Source organism: Triplophysa dalaica, chromosome 20 (genome assembly GCF_015846415.1).
Source record: "Triplophysa dalaica isolate WHDGS20190420 chromosome 20, ASM1584641v1, whole genome shotgun sequence".
Classification (NCBI taxonomy): Eukaryota; Metazoa; Chordata; class Actinopteri; order Cypriniformes; family Nemacheilidae; genus Triplophysa; species Triplophysa dalaica.
Window position 1 is genome coordinate 9,651,389 of NC_079561.1, and position 20,602 is coordinate 9,671,990.

General features: G+C 36.9%; 1 protein-coding gene across 4 annotated transcripts in view; it reads right to left on the reverse strand.

The window, feature by feature from the left end:
• dnmt3bb.1 (DNA (cytosine-5-)-methyltransferase 3 beta, duplicate b.1) overlaps window positions 1-20,602 on the reverse strand; it is a 34,384-nt gene that overhangs the window by 11,662 nt on the left and 2,120 nt on the right. For 2 of the 4 annotated variants that reach the window (XM_056732210.1, XM_056732211.1), the window contains exons 2-6: window positions 15,807-15,898; window positions 6,916-7,066; window positions 6,262-6,350; window positions 3,701-3,844; window positions 150-227 (exon numbers count right to left, since the gene is read on the reverse strand). In XM_056732210.1, the coding sequence (XP_056588188.1) occupies window positions 150-227; window positions 3,701-3,844; window positions 6,262-6,350; window positions 6,916-7,066; window positions 15,807-15,866 (522 nt within the window). In that variant the 5' untranslated portion in view covers window positions 15,867-15,898. Of the gene's footprint in view, window positions 1-149; window positions 228-3,700; window positions 3,845-6,261; window positions 6,351-6,915; window positions 7,067-15,806; window positions 15,906-20,602 lie in introns of those variants that run through there. The other 2 variants (XM_056732209.1, XM_056732208.1) reach the window with 1 other exon arrangement.

The window sequence follows — 20,602 nt, forward strand, 5'->3', positions numbered from 1 at the left end:
CAAAAAATGTCTCGACACCTAGAACAAACAATGAAGTCTACGGGCCAAATGTTCAACATTCTCACCCTTTCATCGAGGACGGCTGTCAACACATTGATTTGTTTGTTTTATTCTTTAAAAGATCCAGATTTCCCCCCCTGTTAGCTTACCTCATAATCAGAATTTTCCTTAGAGGTGGTAGCTGGAGGAGTGACAAGACCCTTATACCAACGAGACCAGACACTAGACTGAGTTCAAGACAACAAGACAAGAGTTTTAGACTTTTTTAAAGAAATTCACAATTATAATATATAGGGGAAAAGTATCTTATTCACCTTAAAACACCAAATGCAAAAAATGTAGTCATTATAAAATCAACCTTCAAAAATAAATGAATTATATTCTGCAGTAATAAACAATATGTTACAACTGCAAAATGTTAGGTCACAAACTGACAGGCAGTAATTGCACAAAAATGTTGCTTTATTTTCTTAACAGGTGCAGCTTTTAGTAAAGACTTGAGGTTGTTTTCTTTATATGCTTTTGCATAGTTCTCATGTTAGCAGAGGGGGTGATCGTATCACACTGTCAATCCTCCTTCCTCTACTAACTGAACCCTCATTGCCTTCAAAGAAACAGTTAAAACTTTATAATCACATCATGATTTATGCTTACATTGCACATTTGTAAGAGACAGATTATCTGTTGTGAAGAGGTTTGCCTGTGAATGTATTTAAAATAACATATTGTTAACTTGTGGTACAGTCCGCTGCTCTTTAACTGCGCGCTGCATGCTCTCAAAGCGTTGCTGGTCCCCCTGTAACCCCAATGCAATCGACTGTTGTCAATGTTTGATTATTTGCACGCACACTTTGAATCTAACACACCCAATGCTATTAGTTGTGGCTGTGCTTGCGATGTAGAAATGTCATAAAAACAAAGACGAAAAAAACTTGCATTACAAGTGTATTGTGATTGTCATTTCATAACTTCCAAATGTCCCTTTAAATTATAAGCACAGACCATACAAAGAATTCATTGTTCAATGCATTTAACTATTTGCAAGGATTTTATATTGAAAATTATTTTTATTTTATTTTAACCAAAACCTATAGACACCCTTTTAAAGTCACACAGCCCTTGAGGATGATTTAATCTTTGTATTTATTTATTTAGTGTATTCACTTGATAACCCTTAAATGTATTTACAAAATGCCCATAATTACTCTTGACCTTATCCCAAATGAAATGCTGAATTGACAGATAATTATAAATTACGCGAATAAATTACATATTTTAATCTAAATCTGCATTTTGTCGTTTGCACCAGTGAATACTGTCAGATGTTCAACATTTCTATTAATCGTTAAACACCAAAAAGTTTTCAATTACTGAATGTTTTAAGTCACTAACAGTATTGCACAGCACTCTTTCAACTTTTAAAATGAAAGCTTTTTTCTCGCTGAACTGCTGAAGACATGATAGTAGCTCTGTCTGATTTGATTGGTCACTGCTCGGCTCTTTAACCATTAACTCTCGCCTCCTTTCATTTGATTGGCCACCTCACATATTTGGATATTGCAACGTTGCCTTAAGTCTATGGAATCCAAACCTGCATAAATTGAAAATAAATATATACAAAAATAAATCCATGAAGAAATGTAAAAAAGCAAAAATAAATGAGCATTTATACTTTTATTTCCTTATTTATGTGTAATTATATTTTTTTCCACGTCTATTTATTTTTTCACATATTTATTTTTTCATTTATTTCCACATTTATTCATGTTTATTTATATTTATTTATACATGTATTAATTTTCACATTTATTTATTTATGTTTTTCTTTGTCTGTATGCTAATGGCTGGGGAATGTTTCAGTGGGGTTCAGTACAAGCTTTCCATAGCAATCGATGTCGTGGCGTTGGTGCTGAGGCTTTGAGGCCACAGTGATACCTTGTGGTGTATCCAAACGAAACAAGGTTTACGTAGTTGCATAGAGAAGAAAATCAAGATATTTAATATCACCCTAACTGTGTAGATTGGGTAACCACACATAGCCTAAGTGTTCTGTATTAGGGACATGGCCGTAAAACAATATCCGGTGGAGATTTCTAAAATGTTTTGGCACAGATGAACAGAAACTGCACACCAACAGGCCATTTCATGTGCTCTTGGGGGCCCACTAGTGGCGACAAGGCCCTAAGCAGGCAGCCAATTAGTTTACTTATAGGGAGGTCCGGCTCTGCTTTGTGCAGTTATTAGCGTGTTCTGTACAGTGATGAAAACAGGTCACACCAAACAAAATGTGCACTTATAAAAATGCTCCCACATATATTTTGAGGTCAGGCAAAAACGTGTCAAGCTAGTCATGAACTTTACGTGATCGAACTGTGATTTTCTCTGCTGTGTTTGATGAGACTTCAGGTCCATGTCAATATAAAGAGATGTGACAGGCTTCATGAGAGTGTACAGACTCCACGACTTAAAGTGGCAGTCCGTAGGAATGGCCTCTTCATCGCCATCTCAGTTTGTAATTGCTACTGCAAGTGATATGCGGAGGATTTTCTTTACTTGAGTTGTGATTCGGCACTGCTCAACAGCGAGGATGAGTCTGATGTTTTGAGTCGAATGTCAGGTGACAGTGCACTGTAGAGAATCTTCATTGTACATCAGTACCGCATAATAAACATAACAGATAACGCGAACTGGACAGAAGATCCGCGATTGCGTGTCATAAATGCTGACAGGTTCGGTCATATATCATTATACACAACACAACTCTATATATACGTAAACTATACGCAGGTCCGTAATTTTGAGTAAAATCACATGCTTCACATCCTGCGCGAGCGCCACATGAAATACAGATGTGGGGAGGTAATTTCTAAACACACAAGGTCCCCAGATAATACTAATCCTGTGCAAATAGGGCTTAAGTACCATTTATGATAATGAACATAACAAAGAGAGAAAGAACAACCGATTCAATTTGTATTAACACAACAAGTGCGCTACGGTTTTTGTGTTATCTATTGAAATCTCTTTCCTGTTCTGTTCAGAAGAAATAAAGCCATGTCTGCATCCATTTTCAATCCTTTCAGATCACAGATTGCAGGTCACCTTTGAAATGCCTTGCCAATATTAATTTCCTTGTTTTTGCACGAGTCCTATCACATTCCCTTTTTCTTTGTAAACGCTCATCAGTTCGTACTTTCTTGGTATTTTAAAACTGATGAATCCCCAGATGTCAGGGCGGCTTGGCATTTAAAAGTAAAAGTACTAAACACCGCCATAAATAATACAAAAAAATTACAAGAAAATGTGTTCAATGCTACCCATCACATGCAGCATCCGGCTTGAAGCCGGATCCTCTTCGTTCTTTTCACGAATGTGAAGAAATGACGCATAGACGAAAGACACCAAATAAGGATTTCCAGAGAAACACTACCCGACAAGGAAAATTACAAACCATTATTACAAGCTTTCCGTGGTGAATCCAGCAAGGACAGTTTTAAACGCCATTCTTTCATGTACTTGCACAATAATTGGTTTGAGTACCAATACAAAATAAAAAAACTTTGCCACTTTAAAGGTGTTGAGTTAAGAAGCTGAAAGTGAAACAGTTTTTATCTCCGCTTGTTGTTTCTTTAGCCCTGATTTTGATCATGTTTGTCAGTTTGTAAAACAAAGGTTGAGCATGTGTGAATGTGGGCATTACCAGGTTGTTTTGCTCTTGTTTGCTCAGCCCACTTTCTCTATTCCGGGGTTTACTGCGGGCTGTCAGTCCAGCCTGAAAGATGGTCCTGGGACGAGGCCTTTGTCGCAAACCTGTCTCACAACCGGACTCGACATCAACTTTTTCCTAAAAAAACACCATCAAAAAAAGCCTTAGAAGAAATGCTTGATAATTAAATGTACAAATTAAGACAACATGTTATCCAGACGACAGCACCTGTCATTCGCTATACAATATATTTATTCTTTTCATTTTTTCTTTGATCTGGTCACACAAGTTTCCCATAAAGAACTTTTTGAATAGTTCCAGTACGTCATATAATATTTATATGAGCAGCACTGTAGATGGTGATTATATTCATGTGAGGTTCTGGAACGGAATGCTGATTTACGCAATAAATATATTCATTTTAAAGGCTGGTTTATTAAATTTCTTCAGGTACATTCATTAGGTTTTCAGGTGAAAAAAAGTTTAGTTTTTAATAGCAAACTTCAAGAGTTTCACGATTTTACTGTACTAGGTCAATTCTATCGTTGTTTTGAAGGCAAAAACGTGTCGTGCAAAAAGAGCAAATCATTTTATTTGCCTGACGTAAGTGAGTTGAATCACTGAACCATTATAGTGATTAATTAATAATTGTGGAAATGTTTGTATGATCTTCAGAAGAAGTGAGCTTGTCTTCTGATAACCATTACCTCAATATAAAACTTACCGTCAGACATTTATCTCTTCTGGCTGCCTGCAGTCTTTATAAGGCCTTGTGTATGCCTGGTAATAAGATTGGATTTGGTCGATTGGATCACAAGTGGACAAAAGGGGCACATACACGTTTACACCTACTGCTGTAATCTGTCTATTTTGTATACTTTTGACCTCTTCTGTCCTGATTTCTTCAAGAAATATCTGAAAAAGCATACACATTTACACAGCCATACACCCTGGCTGGATTAATGTATTTGCTTTTTAAGATATTTCATTCGAATAGACAAATTGTTGTAAGTGCATGCAATGTACATATGAGCGCGACCGGATATGACAGAAAAAACATACAGAGTGCAGCAGTTTTGTTTCTGCTTTGACAGATGTGAGACACCGCCGAACGCTGTATACGTGTGTCAGAAATGGAATGGAGAGAAAACATTCTGCTTTGTATGTTTTTAGTCTTTAAACCAAACATTTAGGTCTTTAGCCTAAATCCTGTCTGGCTAGCACGTTTCTCATTATGCTTATGCATAATGTCCGTATGAGGAGAGTATGCTGTGACTTCTGGCTGTTCATCAAACGCTGCAAAAACGAAAGCCAAAATAAAAGTTCACACAAAAAAGCTGTTCTCTTATTTCCAGGCAACATTCCCACTTTTTGCCTGGGACAAACCTCTAAATACAATAAAAATCACACTATATTGGGTATAACTGGGTAAATACTACCTTACATGCATAACAACCTGTGTAATAGTAATTTAAAGGTTACATATATTTTGCGGCTTCAGGAAAATTTTATTTGGTGGGAAAAGGCCCAAAATGGCTATAGAAATAGAACATTCAAAGCCAGTGTTAAGCTTAGTCTATATTAATATGTTATTTGGCAAATGAGCACTTGGAGTTTAGCTGTATGTATGTTAATACATTATGTGCGTAAAATATGTTTATCTGCGGCAAGCTGTTTGTTTTGTTTGTTTTAAACATCTCAAATCATTCGTCCTTATAGACTGAAAAATCTGTCAGGTCATACTCATTATGCTCTCACGTTGTGTGTTTATAACTTGTCAATGACAATCGCAAAAATCCACGTAATTCCGAAAACGTAACTATAGTTCAGGAAATATAATTAAGCTAAACAATCGCCATGGCAGTACTACACGTGTGTAGTGTTTACACGCCGAACGGAAGGGGGTGGTGTCCGCTGTAACTCATTATCATTTAAAGAGACATGCAGCAAAAAGGGTTTTGATTACACAGCCATTGAGTATTTTTAAGCAAAATATGTTCCAGACATTTCATGAAGACCCTAATAAATCATACCAACTTGTTGAAAGTGCCCATCCGTTGAATCTTTTAAGGTTATTATTAGACAATTTTTGCCTAAAAAGCGATATAGAGAATATCAGGGAATGTGCATTTTAATTGAATAAACAAGCATTCATAGATCTTGCAAGAAAAGCATAAATTGACTGTTATTAATATTTGTTAGTCCACTCACTAATTTTTTGCCAAGCCTACAAAAATTTCTCTCAAAACTGAGATTCAGTTTACACTCCAATTATAACTATACAACATAAATACAACGTTTCAATAAATCTTCAATAACAGATATGATAAAAAGTGAAGACTATAATTCCCCAAAGTTGGACATAAATTTTGGCAAAGACTGTATTGTAGCATATGATGCGGTAAGCATGCTGTTTGCCTCAAGCAATTTAAGAGGATTTTTGATAATGATGCAAAATATAGTTAAGAAATTTGCCGGGAAAAAAAATCGGATGTTTTTGAAAACCGATAACAAAAACGTGTGATATTGTGTATGGTGTGTAATTAAGTTCTCACCTCACTGTATGAAGAGTCCCAGGCACTGTCCTCCTCTGTTTCTGAGCGCTTACGAGATCTCTTTCTTCTCATGCTGTTTACACTCTCCTCTGATGCATAAAAATACATCACAAATAAACAGCAAGATCAGAATATACTATAATATAATATAATATAAGACATTTCAGACTTTGAGAGATACTGCTGTATTTGAATACTACAGTTCTAACTTCAGGATTGTGCATTACTATAAACAATATCTGGATAGTTTAACAAACCAGGCAGCATATTTATATCTCTGTCTGTTGCAACTGACCGCATGGCACAGATGTTGACACTAGAACTTAAAGTCCAAATGAAATAAAAAATTCCAATGCCTATTTTTTCATGAAATATTGCAGCGTTAATTTTAAATAGTTCATCAATGTGGGTCATTCTCTTTTTTAAATTTGTGTGCGCTCATAATCTAACCTTTCTGTAATGACTTTTCAACTTAAATGACATATGTAAGACGGCTAAGGCGGAGCATCCATGAACTCCTCCCCTTCAACTGTCAGTCCATTTCAAAATGAAATGGCTGTTTTTATGCATCCAATCAAATTGCCACGCCCACCAAAAAAGCAACTTCAGGTTGACAGGGACTTTAAGACAGAACACCGGCCAATAGAACGATACCTGCGGGTGAGGCCGCGCCTCCGTTTAGTTTGGGACTAAAAGGTGAAGGTGGCTCTGCTGCGGTCAGCGGGCTGTTCTCACTGGTCATTTCCAGACCGCTGTCGTTCTGCGACACTCCCTCTCCCACAGCCGCATCACCATTTACAGCAGCCTGAAAAAAGAATGCATTAATCACGAATCACAGAAAACAATCACACGAGTTTTGGAAAACCAAAGATCCTTGAGCAAAAGACAATGTCACTTCATATCAGATAAATTCATACGTTTCTCTGAAACAGTGTGTGATACGGGTGACCCCGAATTGTCGAAAGATTTGATGCTTCGATAGGAGCCTGATTCGACTACCAATCTCACAGTCAAATCTTCGCAGAGGTATTCTGCAAGGGGATCATGCCATTTTGGTCACATGTGTAGTGGCGTAGCAGACGGATACGCACCGTTCCACTAAAAATATTATTTAAGATGTAAAGAAATGGGACATTTTTAGGGTATGACCCAGCACAGGATCACGTCTCTCCACACAGCATGTTCAGTATGCACACCGTTTCCCTACATTTGTCACTTACTGAATGTTTGGGCATAAAAATATGAATAAACACCTTCTGTATAAATGCACGTAGTCCGTTACTTAGACTGAACTTTGCGCTTGCATGATACAAAAAATGTAAAATAAAAGTAAAACTACAACAATCACCACATATAGCAAGCACGGCACAGACTTTTGGAACTTGTCATTCTCTGCACTCAAAGCAAATGTGCGCATTAGGAGGACGGAGAAAGAGTGTGCAGGAAAAAAAGGTCAAAGGGACTTTTTGACTGTTTAAATGGTAAGATGCTTTTTTTTTGCATTCCTCCTTCACATGCGGTAAATAAAGTAACTTTATTGGTAATGAACGTGCTTCTATTCCCGTTTGTAAAAAATTATTCATTATTATCGAGTAGTTTTAAAAATATTTTTGAGGCGAGATCTGGTCTAGTATTGTATGGAACAGAATTGTTATGTGACGTTTAAGGAAAATCCATCCATCCATTTTCTACCGCTTATCCGGGGCCGGGTCGCGGGGGCAGCAGTCTAAGCAGGGATGCCCAGACTTCCCTCTCCCTAGCCACTTCCTCCAGCTCTTCCGGGGGGACACCGAGGCGTTCCCAGGCCAGCCGGGAGACATAGTCCCTCCAGCGTGTCCTAGGTCTTCCCCGGGGTTTAAGGAAAATGTCCATTAATTTTACTATTTGTGGCTTGTGTTTTGAAAATTATGCCCCACCGCATTTTAGACATTTTGCCTAAACACATTTATTTTGCACATTGTGATTTAATTCTGGCAAATTTCGTTTTTTAGTCTTATTTATTATAAAGGTATATTCTGTTTTAAGCAAAAATGTGTGATTGTTATTTTGTGCAACAAATCCTACTACTAGTCGATTATAGGCAGAAATCTGATCTGAATCCCATGTCTCATGGAAATTGCTCTGGATTAAAGCATCTCCTAAATGACCAAATTAGTACAGTACACATCTCCACTATGGCAATAAAATAAAAAAACGAACAAATTGCAGTACAAATCCATTTTACTCAGTGTTGTTTTGTTGACTGCAGAATAAAGAACATCACCGCTTTCAGTGGCTGTATTTTCAATTCCTGCCATCTTGCTTGCATTGCGGCATTTAGCAGACACTTTTATCCAAAGCGACTCATATTGCTTTATCCTATACATTTTACATAGGTATTTGCAATCCCTTGGGATCGAACCCACAACCTTGCGTTGTTAACACAATGCTCTTACCACTGAGCTACAGGAAAGCTTTGTGTTTGCTTGTTGTAGCAGCCACAGGTGTGTTGTAACTTGAAGAAAACGGTTCGAGACATTCAGAGGATCAGGGTGCTGGCGGATCGGCGTCTCAACAGAGCAACATGCGGCTAAAGACGGATATGTGTTCGGTCATGCCTCCTGGTTGAATCCTTGATGGCTTTGCAGAAATCCCTCAGTGGGCTCTGATTGTGTGAGCCTGTTTGAGAGGCTGTTTGATGGTGAATGGGGCTTAGACCATATGTGTTTGTCTTTTGCATTTGAAAGAAGAGCGTATTTACTCTTATAAAATTATTTTCAATAACACGTCTCAAAACCCTGTTTTATTTTCCATTCAGTTGTTGCTATCAATGTTGATGATTTTTTTTATGCTGTTAAAAAATTAGGGCGTTAAACGATTAGTAGCGGGTAATCAATCACATCTAGGGATGCACCGATACCATTTTTTAAAGACCGCGTACCTAAATATTTCTTCTGGTACTCACCGATACCTATAACCGATGCCTTTATAATGTAAAATTATGTTAATAAACCAGTATCTTACTGGTACATTTTTTTCTTTTATTTGTAGGTCTACTTAAATTTGAGTACTATTTTTAAATTAAGTTCAGGTTTTTTATGATAAGTAGCACAAATTTACTAGCACATTCACTTCAGTCTGCTAAAGTAAACAATATACTTTGTGGTCAAATTATAAAAAATTTAAGGGGGGTGGTGTGTTAAAATGCGAGTGTATTATAACTTGTTCGAATCAACCGGACTTTTATTTTGACGGGATTGCGCAAAGAGCGATTGTTTAAGTTAAGCGGAATTTTATTTTGACGGATTGCCGCAAATGGTGTTTGTTTACGTGTTAATTTCCTTGTGCTTTGAAACGCTGGCTCTTAAAGCTTCACAAGCACAATGCGTTCAGGCTCAGTACACACAACCGCACTACTCTTTCACACCATCACGCAAAACAAGCAGAATACATATTTAAATTGTATCTGAATATTTTGTAAGCTGTTAAGTTAGATGTTAGCGGTTCAGCGCTAATTTCTTGTTAGGATATAATACATTTGCCAGATTCCGTGCCATTCCGTGTTGTACAGCAAATTCTGTTTTTTCATGCCTGGATTTTTATGCATTGCGGAAATCATAGGGCTCTATGTATGTCATGTGAGGTATCGGTAGGGGTGTGCGATATGTCAATATTTGATCACGAACAATTAAATTGACTACACGATCCACTTTTTCGGAATAATCGTTACATCGTCCTATATAGTGCAAGACATGTTATATCCGTTGAGGTTCTATTGAATTCGTCCACATACTTGCGATAGATTGCGCCATGTTAACAAGCTCGTATACGTTGCTTGTGAATTCAGTAAGATTAAGTGAAGCGGTCAGTGACAATGGAGGGAAACTAGGAGGGGTTGGTCCCTGAAAAAATTCTACATCAGGAATATTGAAATGGTTTGGGTTTTCCCCAACTGACACGGCCCAAACAACAGTTATTTGCAAATGTGGCAATGATAAGATTCGCACGACGGATGGCAACACAACAAACCTTTTTAACCACCTCAAAAGAAAGCACCTGAAAGAGTATGCCGACAGTCAAATTATAAAGGGATCCCTCACGAGTAAATCAGGTACAACTAAGCATCCAGAAACTATAATGTTTAAACAAACAAATTTAATGAAAGAAGCATTTGAGAAAGGAACTCCGTATGACAGAACGAGCAAGTGCTGGAAAGATTTAACTGACGCGGTCGCATTTTACCTGGCCACAGACATGATTCCCATAAAGACTGTGGAAAATGAGGGCTTTAAAAAACTGCTCAAAGTCGTAGATCCACGTTACGAAATACCCAGCCGCAAATATTTTTCCTCCACGGCCATTCCACAGCTTTACTCCGAGTGCCGCAACAAGATGCAAAACAAAATTCAAAATGTAAAGTTTTTTGTTAACAGCTGATTTATGGTCTTGCACTTGCATTAAATATTAACTTGATTAAAATATTCTTCAAAATATAAATGGTAAAGAGTATATTTTTTTATTGGGACATAGTTTGGCTGTATTGTAGCCCCTTTAATTTGCAAAATAGTCTTAAAACCAACTTGAAGAAGAACCGGGATAAAATCGTGAATCGTGATCTATCTAGAAAAAAAGTTGTGATTTAAAAATGTTTCTAGATCGCCCACCCCTAGGTATCGGTCATTGGTATCGGTGTGTCATTATGAGTACGAGTAGGAGTACATGAGCTTGGTATCGGACCGATACCCAATACTGCTAACAGTATCGGTGCATCCCTAATCACATCCAAATAAAGTCTGTGTTGTGCATATTCCTTTGTGTTTATAAAAACATATACATATGTGCATATATTTAAGAAAAATTATACAAATGAATAAACATTTATATAATTAAAATGATTGGTAAATATAAATAAATATATGCAAATATTTCCAAATATGTATATGTATGTTCATGTGTTTATAAATACAAAATGAATATGCTAGGGCTGCAACTAACGATTATTTTGATAATTGATTAGTTGGACGATTATTTTTTCAGATTAATCGGATAAAATTGTAATTACATTTTTTGCTGAGAATAAGTAAATCAGATATGGGAAAGTATACACAACTGAACTAATTAGCCTTCTCCCAAAATGTTGAGACTGTCTCCATAATTAACACACCTGGTGAGTTGATTCCTATGTGTCATATTAGAAGCAACTGACAATAGTCGCTCATAAACGTGGGAGCGAGGGGAGGGTCGGTCAAGGAAATATTTTTTTTGTGCCATGAAAAGTGAGATATTTCAAATGTAGTGAAGTACAGTAAAAAGTAAACAAAAAATGTTATACTTAAATACAAATATTCAAAAAGTGAACTTAAGTACAATCCTCAAGTAAATGCACTTCGTTACTTCCCCCCTCTGAACTAAATAAACCACCAAATCAGGGTATTTAGCCAATTATGTACTTTGTAAAGTGCAAACGCTACAAAATGAGTTTTACTAATATAATCTTCAATTTTGTCATTAAAAGACCTCTCCCCTTTAAACTTTAATACTGTGCAGGTTGATGAGATGCATGCAAAACATTTCAGACTTTAAAACTGCTAACCTCGCGCTGCACGGAGAGACGCATGGAGAGACACGTCTAACTTTAAAACTGCCCAGCTCATGCTGCACGAGAGACACATCTAAAACGCTAATTTTAAAAGCAAAGAAGCTTGATTTATAACTGCGCAGCTTGCAAGTGACATCACAGACCAACTAATCAATAATGAAATTCGTTGACGACATAATAAAATAATTGACAGATGTTTCCTTTATACAAATTACACGTAACAACATTTACTCAACAAATAGCACTTTTTTAACAAAGTACTAAAAATGTTTGTCTTCATATATAAATGTCTGAGGCTGAAAAACGAATCACATAATTTTTTCAGGCCTTGCAGACCTAAAACAGATAAGAGTTAACATTGAAAACACTGAAAACCTTAATACAGTCACAATGTCTTGCTCATTCATTGTTGTTGTTTCCGCCACATCCCTAGCATGTGTAATGTCTCCAGGAATTTCTGAAAAAGCTACTGTGCCAACAGCTCAATGACGTTAAACTAGAAAACTCTATTAATAAACCAGTGCATTTGCTACATACGTCGATTGGACACATCACTACAGTTTCGTATAAGTTCATGAGTTATGCACATGGACAGAAGACTGTGTGTTCATGGGTAAGAGAACAATAATGACTGCTGTGGTTGTTTACTGGAACACCAGACATCTTTCATGCCACAGCTGCGTTACAGAAGATCAGAGATCTTGCCAACATGCACACAAACGCACTCATTCCCACCGAACACACTGAATGTGTATAGATTTTTTAGATTCATTGAGATAGTATTTTGGCAATATTGTGATTATACTTTACCTCATGTAAATGCAATAATAGGTTTTGTATAATAAGATTCAGCTAATAATCGCAGTAAGCATAATCAAAGTTACATATATGGCGTACGCAGGATTTTAATCCCAATAAAAAGGCATGTAAATATGTTAATTGCAGTTATACTGTTCTGACCAAGGTACCCTTATCCTTCTGTCATGCATCTTCAGAATAAATTGATGGTAAACATGACAGTCTTAAGTTTTACCATCAACAAAACTCGCTGTCACAATGAAAAAATGTGAACGCGATGACAGGGCACACCAACGTCGCTGAGACGTTTCCCATCATATTTCTATATTCATCACGTCGCTGAATAACCATAGGATACGTCCACATAACGCTGTTTTACATTTAATCTGAATATATTAAAACAATAGCCAGTAACACATACCTACTGTACCTGTGCACAGAGGAGACAAATATTCATGTGCGTCCTGATGTTGTTAAATCAGGAGCTGCTCAATTCACAGCACAAATACATAAATCTAAACAAAAATGCTTTGCGAAAGATTTTCCACTTCTGTTTCACAGCTCAAGGAGAAGCTGGTGAGGTGAATGGGTTTAGGGGCTCTTTAATTCATTCAGTTTATCTTTTTGCAGGCCCCTAATGACACCCCCTGCACTGGCCTTGCCTAAAGGGGGCCCCAGCCCCTGGCTCAAGCTTTTGAAACGCTCGAGAAGTCAGAGGATCAAACTAGGTGACTCAGATCGGCTTTATACTCCATAATACAGAGAGAGAGAGAGAGAGAGAGAGAGAGACAGAAAGAAAGTGAGGGAAAGGCATTGTGTGGAAACCCACTGTTATTTCCCAGAATTCCTTGCGTGTTTGAAGCCATGCTCACCAGCCCATGTGAACACAAAGAGAGAGAGCCAAAGGCACAGAAGAGACACTGATCAGATAACGATTATGTTAAAGTAGATATACATAATTCCAGACAAGACACAACATGAGCACAAATTGGACTTTAAACCTGTGACACAACTTACTTCAGCCGGAAAAGCCTGTTTTTACATTTAGCATTACACAAGTGAAACTCAAAAATAACAACATATACTGAACTCACATGGCTACATAGAAAGTTATTCTGTCACCGTTTTTGACAACATCTGCTGAATTTTGCTGATAACCACAACCATAAACAAAACAATTTTGACTCGTCCATTTGTCTGGGAAAACAAACAAACGCAAAAACAAAAGTGTGTTGTTAAGCATTGACATCCACCCATCAGTGCACCACATTTATATTCAATGTATGTTTTAGAATCTGAGTCTAAAATACTTTTCTTGATCGAGAGCATGCGACAAACTTTCACAAATAATGGAAATTATTTTAGTTTCTTTTTCACCAAACCTGCTTGTTTGCCTTTAGGACACTTGGAATATACAACACGAGCCACATTATTATTTAAGGACATTTTCAATAATTGGACGCCTCAGAAGAGGAGATCACAATCCACTCATATTTTAACCCGAAAACCACATTTTAGTTCAAAAGGACAAAGCGCCATCAGGGGTTTGAATGACATGACGGAAGTAAATGATGAGCAAAAAATTGTGTTGCATAAACTAATCCTTCTGAACTGCTGTACACTCTCAAAAAAAGGTGCTTCAAAAGGTTCTTCGGTTCTTCAAAGAACATTTTACTTCTTAAGAACCTTTCTGTTTCACAAAAGGTTCTTTGTGGCGAAAAAAGCTTCTTCAGATATAAAAAAGTAAGAAAGAGATGGTTCTTCAAAGAACCTTTGGCTGAATTTATTTTTAAGAGTGTAAAGGAGTAAACTAGACGTAGAATGTTAAACTAGAGAAGAACTGATACTGAATTTCTTCACTTATACCGACGGTACTGATATCTGCCAATGCTGATAACGATTGTGAAGATAAAATTAATATTTCTTAATAATGTTATTAATTCCTATAATGAAAATTAATATTGAACATCAAACTGGTGAGGTTTCATTGCATTTTCCGGTCCTGTTTTGATTGACAGGATGTATCGCCCCAGATCATCAGCTGTTGTTAAACTATAAGCCGATAGGCCGTTATATTGGTGCATATCTATGTTAAACTATAGCCTACTAACAAATGTACGTGGTTGGTCCTCTGCAGAAAATTTCAAGCCAAGGCACATTTTCTTGAACATTTGAATGGTCAGAATGTGCTTCTCTCCTCCGCGGCCAAGCAGCTGCTCTGAGGCTTACAGAGAATCACATCAGCCAGGTGCAGTGTTCAAAGAGCATGCACTCTCTCTCCCTTACCCACTCACTTCATCTCTCTTTTGCCAACCCTGTCGCTTTCTCTCTCTGTGTGTGTCTCTTTAACCCACTCCCTTTATTTCTTTCTATTTGTCTTTTTATGCTCTTTGGAGTGCAGGAATGGGGAAAGGAATTAAAAAGTCCTGCCTCATTTAGCCACAAAGAGAATCCATTTAATCAGCACCAACAAATAAATGATTACAAAGTAGATTTGAAAGTCTTGGTTCATTTGAAATACTTGTAAGAGTAGGGTGGAACCAGAAACAATCATTTTCTCTCTCTCTCTCGCTCTCTCTCTCTCTCTCTGCCCTAAGCACTCTGTTGCCTTGTTTTATAAACCCATAAATTCCTCTACACTTTTGACCTCATTTTAAACCCTAAACACTCCAAATATAAGATACGTGTGAGAAACTGACACCATTCCAACACTTTATGTTGTGTGTGTGTAGTACAGAGGAATATGAAACCTAACAGTTGTTTTTGAAACTGAAAGTGAGGCTTTTCAAGTGATTAGGATATAATCGAGTCAGTGTGTACACACAGCAATAATCTGTCAGTTTTGTCATGTGAAAACAACCATATTTGAGCTCCTGTGTGTCCACCCAGTTAAAATTCTGCTTTAGGTTTATGAACACAATGAATACTTAAAGGGACAGTTCACTATAAGGTGGCCACATATGCGCTTTATTTTAGATGTCAAGGAAAAAGCTACACACAACCTTTCTGTAGAGCCTACAAAGTCTGGAAAACTCATTCATGAGTTAGCATTGCTACGCAAACTACATATACAAAGTTTTGAGTTAAGTAAATAACCAAGTTACTTTCAGTGGTGTGTACTGTTCCTTCAAGTCAATAAATCTAATGCTATTGTACAGCAAAATCTTACCGTGGCAGTCATCTTGTCACTTTCCGCCATGATAGCGGATGTGTACTTGTTGGTTGGCATCACAATTTTTTCAGCCTTCTTTATTCTCTGTCCTGTCATGATAAAAAGCAATATATTAGCATTACTTGGAAGAACAACAAAGAAGATTTAGTAAATCAACAGCGATGAACCAGTCTCAATAACGAATTAATAACATATGTAAATGTGTTGGCAAACTTTCCTCTGAAAATGTATGCATACTCATTTTTAGTCATTAACTAAATGTTGACCTCTGCCTTAACCGACAGTGCAGTCATAATTGACATAAGCAACAACAAAAACCCTAGCAGGTACTCAAACTCTCTTTAAGACTGATAAAAACTCAAATAAATCAAAGAAGAAAGAATCTGTTTCTTAAAAATCCATAACATCATTAGTGACCACACAGGAGATTGTTCTAATGTGTACATTACATTCAGTTTGTTAATTTTACTTTAAAAGTCATTTTCCGGTTAATGATTCTCTAGGTAAAGCTGTTAAACAGTCAACAGACTGCAGTCTACACTAAAGGGGGTCGTACACCGGATGCGAAAGCGCCGTGCAGCGTCGTTGTGTAGTGCTATTGTTGGTAAACATATTGTTTTCTATGAGTGTACACACACCGGCGCCGCCATTCCGCACCTGTCGCACGCTGTTCTGTGTTCTGCAGCGAAACAACGCACCAAGCTTAATTTAACATTAAATTAGATGTTTAAATTCCACCCAGATTCCTCTCAGAACAATCATTAAAAACCGATAAGAAATATACGTTCTAGGTTCTGGGATTCTGTACTTTTTCCCAAAGGTGTTTAATAGCGCCACCTGCTGTACAACAGTACAGACACTGATTGCCGTAATAACTGGTCTTTGGCAGGGAACCGTTTTCTTTTAAATGACGAGATAACACGTCAATGGCGGTGAAAGAGTTCATACAGAAAACCTCTCGATTATACCACATTAATAACAGAGTTGTCCTAGACGCGACGCTGCGCTTCCGCAGCCATTGTGCGACCCCCTTAAGATGGTCTGAAGTTATATTTCAACTTAGTTGAACTAATGAAAGTAAAAAAAATATAAAAATATATAATATATATATAAAAAAAATATATTTTAAAAAAGCAGTTATTGTGAAGAATGCTTAAGCAGTTTTATATAATAAGACTTCTTTCTTTATGTTCTTGAAATACACTGATCTCTAAAAAGAAGAAAGTATTGCAGGGCTGTCAAACGAATAATCGCGATTAATCACATAAATGTTTGTGTATACATTTACATGTACGTCTGTTTACTGTCAGTGTTTCCCATTCATTGACGAGACTATTGCGCTCAACCATAGTCTCCTTTGTTCTGCCATTTTTCTTAAATATTACTTAAACATTAATTTTGTTTAATTCTGCACCATTCCTGTGCCATTGTTGCTGTGCCATTGCCATGGAGAAAAAAATCGATTCACATATGAATTGCGATTCATGCCGCTTTCCAAACGGGTTATATTGCCCTCCGAAGGGCCCTTTGGGAAGGGGAAGCCCCACAAAACATCGCTCAATATGAAAAAGAAATTGACAGAATTGACGTTCAATTCTCCATACAGCATTGTCGGGTCTGTTATAGTTTATGTATATATATAGTTGTATTGTGTATAATGATACAGTATATGACCGTTTTAGGAAGGGGCATTTAAAGCAAAAATAATTTTCGAAGATCGATGAGAACGATTAGAAAATTATTCAAAATTCTCACCCCTCCCTCACATGCACGCAATTACAGTATTATATACACATAAACGGAGAGAGAGAGAGACCATTTACGCTTTAAATCCGTATGGCGACACACTGCTTTATGTATTATAGAAAAGGCAATCTTACATCAAGCCATACATTAAGATAACTTGCTGAAACATTAATATATTAACAACCGAATGACGGCACTTATTAACAGAGCGTTGATCAGCATCAACCGCTCATAATGCTAAGACTTTTCCTTTTCCTTCCATTTATACCAACTAAACCAACATTTCTATTGTCATGAAAATGTTTCTCCAGTCTGGCAGTGATCGTTTTTCTAGACGGAACAGTAAACTTGGGCTGTTCAAACTCCATACGATTTTTAAAGCCCAGCACCCGAAATAATATCAAAACACTTCAACACTGGTCTGTTTATATTCTTATCTGTTTTGGACAGTTTGGTACTTTCAATGTACTAGGGATGAGTCACGAATTTCGAATATTCGAATAGTTTATTTAATTATAGAATTTCGAATAGTGTGTGCGATCTTAAAAAACTTGCCGTGTTTTCACGTGTAACGCGTTCATGTAACCGAGGGTGGCGCTACCAATAACGACGCATCTTAAACCTAAAGGCTGTCAATCAAGAGACAGTACAGGAAAACATTTTCCCACAAGAATTGGTAACGAAGTTACGCACACTGTAGACCCGCGTGGCATAACGGAAACGGTAAATTGAGACGATGTCAAAAATGTTTACTGTGTGGGGGTCCTTTAATAAAATTAATGAGAATAAAGCGCAGTGCAAACTCTGCAATGCAAAGCTGGCTTACCATGGATCAACAACCACGATGCACAATCATTTCAGGGCGAAGCACCCAGAAGGTCCATCCACAGGTGTTTATGGTCAGACCAACCAATTTGGATGCCAGACGGGCGGAGCAAATAACAGCTCTAACTTGCAAGATGATCGCTAAGGATATGCTTCCGATCGGCTTGTCAAAGGAGAGGGTTTTAAAATCTTATGGAGTTTGTACAGCCCGAGTTTACTGTTCCGTCTAGAAAAACGATCACTGCAAGACTTCAGAAACTTTTTCATGACAATAGAAATAGAAGCCTTTTTTGCTATTAATTAATGAAATCGCTCCGAACTGTTAATAAATGCCGTCATTCTGTTAATATGTTTTAACGCGTGTTAAGTCTGGTCTAAAATCTTTATGGCTTTAATATATTTTCCTGATCAATCACACAGTTTTTAGTTGGTAAAAATATGCATGCTCATATTTTACAAGGAAATGTCCTAGCATTATGAGCGGTTGATTCTGATCGACGTACTGTTAATAAGTGCTGTCATTCGGTTGTTAATATATTAATGTTTCAGCACGTTATTTTAATGTATTGCTTGATTTAAGATTGCCTATTCCATAATACATAAAGCAGTGTGTCGTCATACGGATTTGAAGCAAATGGTCTCACTCTCTATCGGTTTGTGTGTGTGTAATACTGTAAATGCGTCCATGTGGGGGAGGGGTGCGAATTTCGAATAATTTTCGAATAGTTCTCATCACTCTTCGAATATTATTTTTGCTTTAAATTCCCATCCCTACAATGTACATTGAAGTTTCTCACAGGTGGACTGTCACAGGCCATACGTGACCTGCGACTCAAAACATCAGACTCATCCGCGCAGTTGAGCAGTGTCGAATCACAACTCGCGTAAAGAACATACCTCCTCACATCACTTGCAGTAGCAATTACAAACTGAGATGGCGACAAATAGGCCATTTCTTATGGACTGCCACTTTAAATAGGGATGCACCGAAATGAAAATTTTGGGTGATAACCGATAATTATTAAACATTGGAAACCGATAACCGATATATGGCCAATATACAGTATCTAAATATTAAAATGAATTTCCCTAAGAATGAAACAAAAGGCAAAAAGTGGACAACTGCTTTTATTTGAAAACATTCACTGCAGAAAACAAGGTAACCATTAGTTCTCTTTTTTCTCCTGAAAATTATGTACCAAGCCTATTTTATACTAGAAAACGATTCGTTTTTTTGTATGAATACATGTATGTGTTTATAAATTCAAAATTAATATGCACAGCAAACAGACGTATATTATGTTCTGTATACGTCATACACAAACTTTTATTCTGCATGCAATTAATTGTTTGTCAGCCCGTATTCTGACTTGCATTCAAATATTAAATTATAACAAATTTCAGTTTTGGGACAATTCCTATTCATTAACAGTAGGGATGCACGATCATGGGTAAAATGAAAATCATGATTATTATTTTGTCAGTTCAGAACTTTTGTATATAATTTCTAGCATGTTTATTGAGCCTATTCTTTCAATGATTAAGATATAATCTGCTGCCATTCATCAATCATCTAAACACTCCACCACAAACAAAAAACATTTTGTGACCTTCAGAATGAAACCTTGCTATATCCATTTTTTATTTATTTTTATTTTGTTTATAAATCATTGGTCTCTCTGCATGATTGTCTGTGGGTTTTGCAAAAAAAAGTATTAAAACAGTAGAATTGCAGTGAATTTTTTTGCAAGTGCCATTTTAAAAGATACAAGCTTTGTGATGATTTTTCGACCTTATCAGGAGTTTTGTGCTTGCTTTTAAAGCATTAATATCGCAACGATTATGCTGAGTTAATTGTGGGAAGCATAAATCGTTATCACAATTAAAATATGATTAATCGTGCAGTCCTATTTAAGAGCATCAATTGCAGTTAGTATAAGAGTTAATTTTCTTCCAAAGTCCAAAATTCCCACAATTGGAAACATTTAGATCAACACAAGCGATATCAGACATATTCTTTCAAATCACAGCTGTTCTTCACATTACACCCTGAGGGTGACAAATGTGCTCCTGACTTTCCTTTTTCTCATCACTTCTGGAAGAGAGATTTGTATAACAAATTGTTTTAATGGAGGGTTTAACTGACAGGCATACCTGTTCCAAACCTAAAAACTTTCACTAGCATGTCTTTGGTTTATTTACAAAAAATAAACAAACCCCAC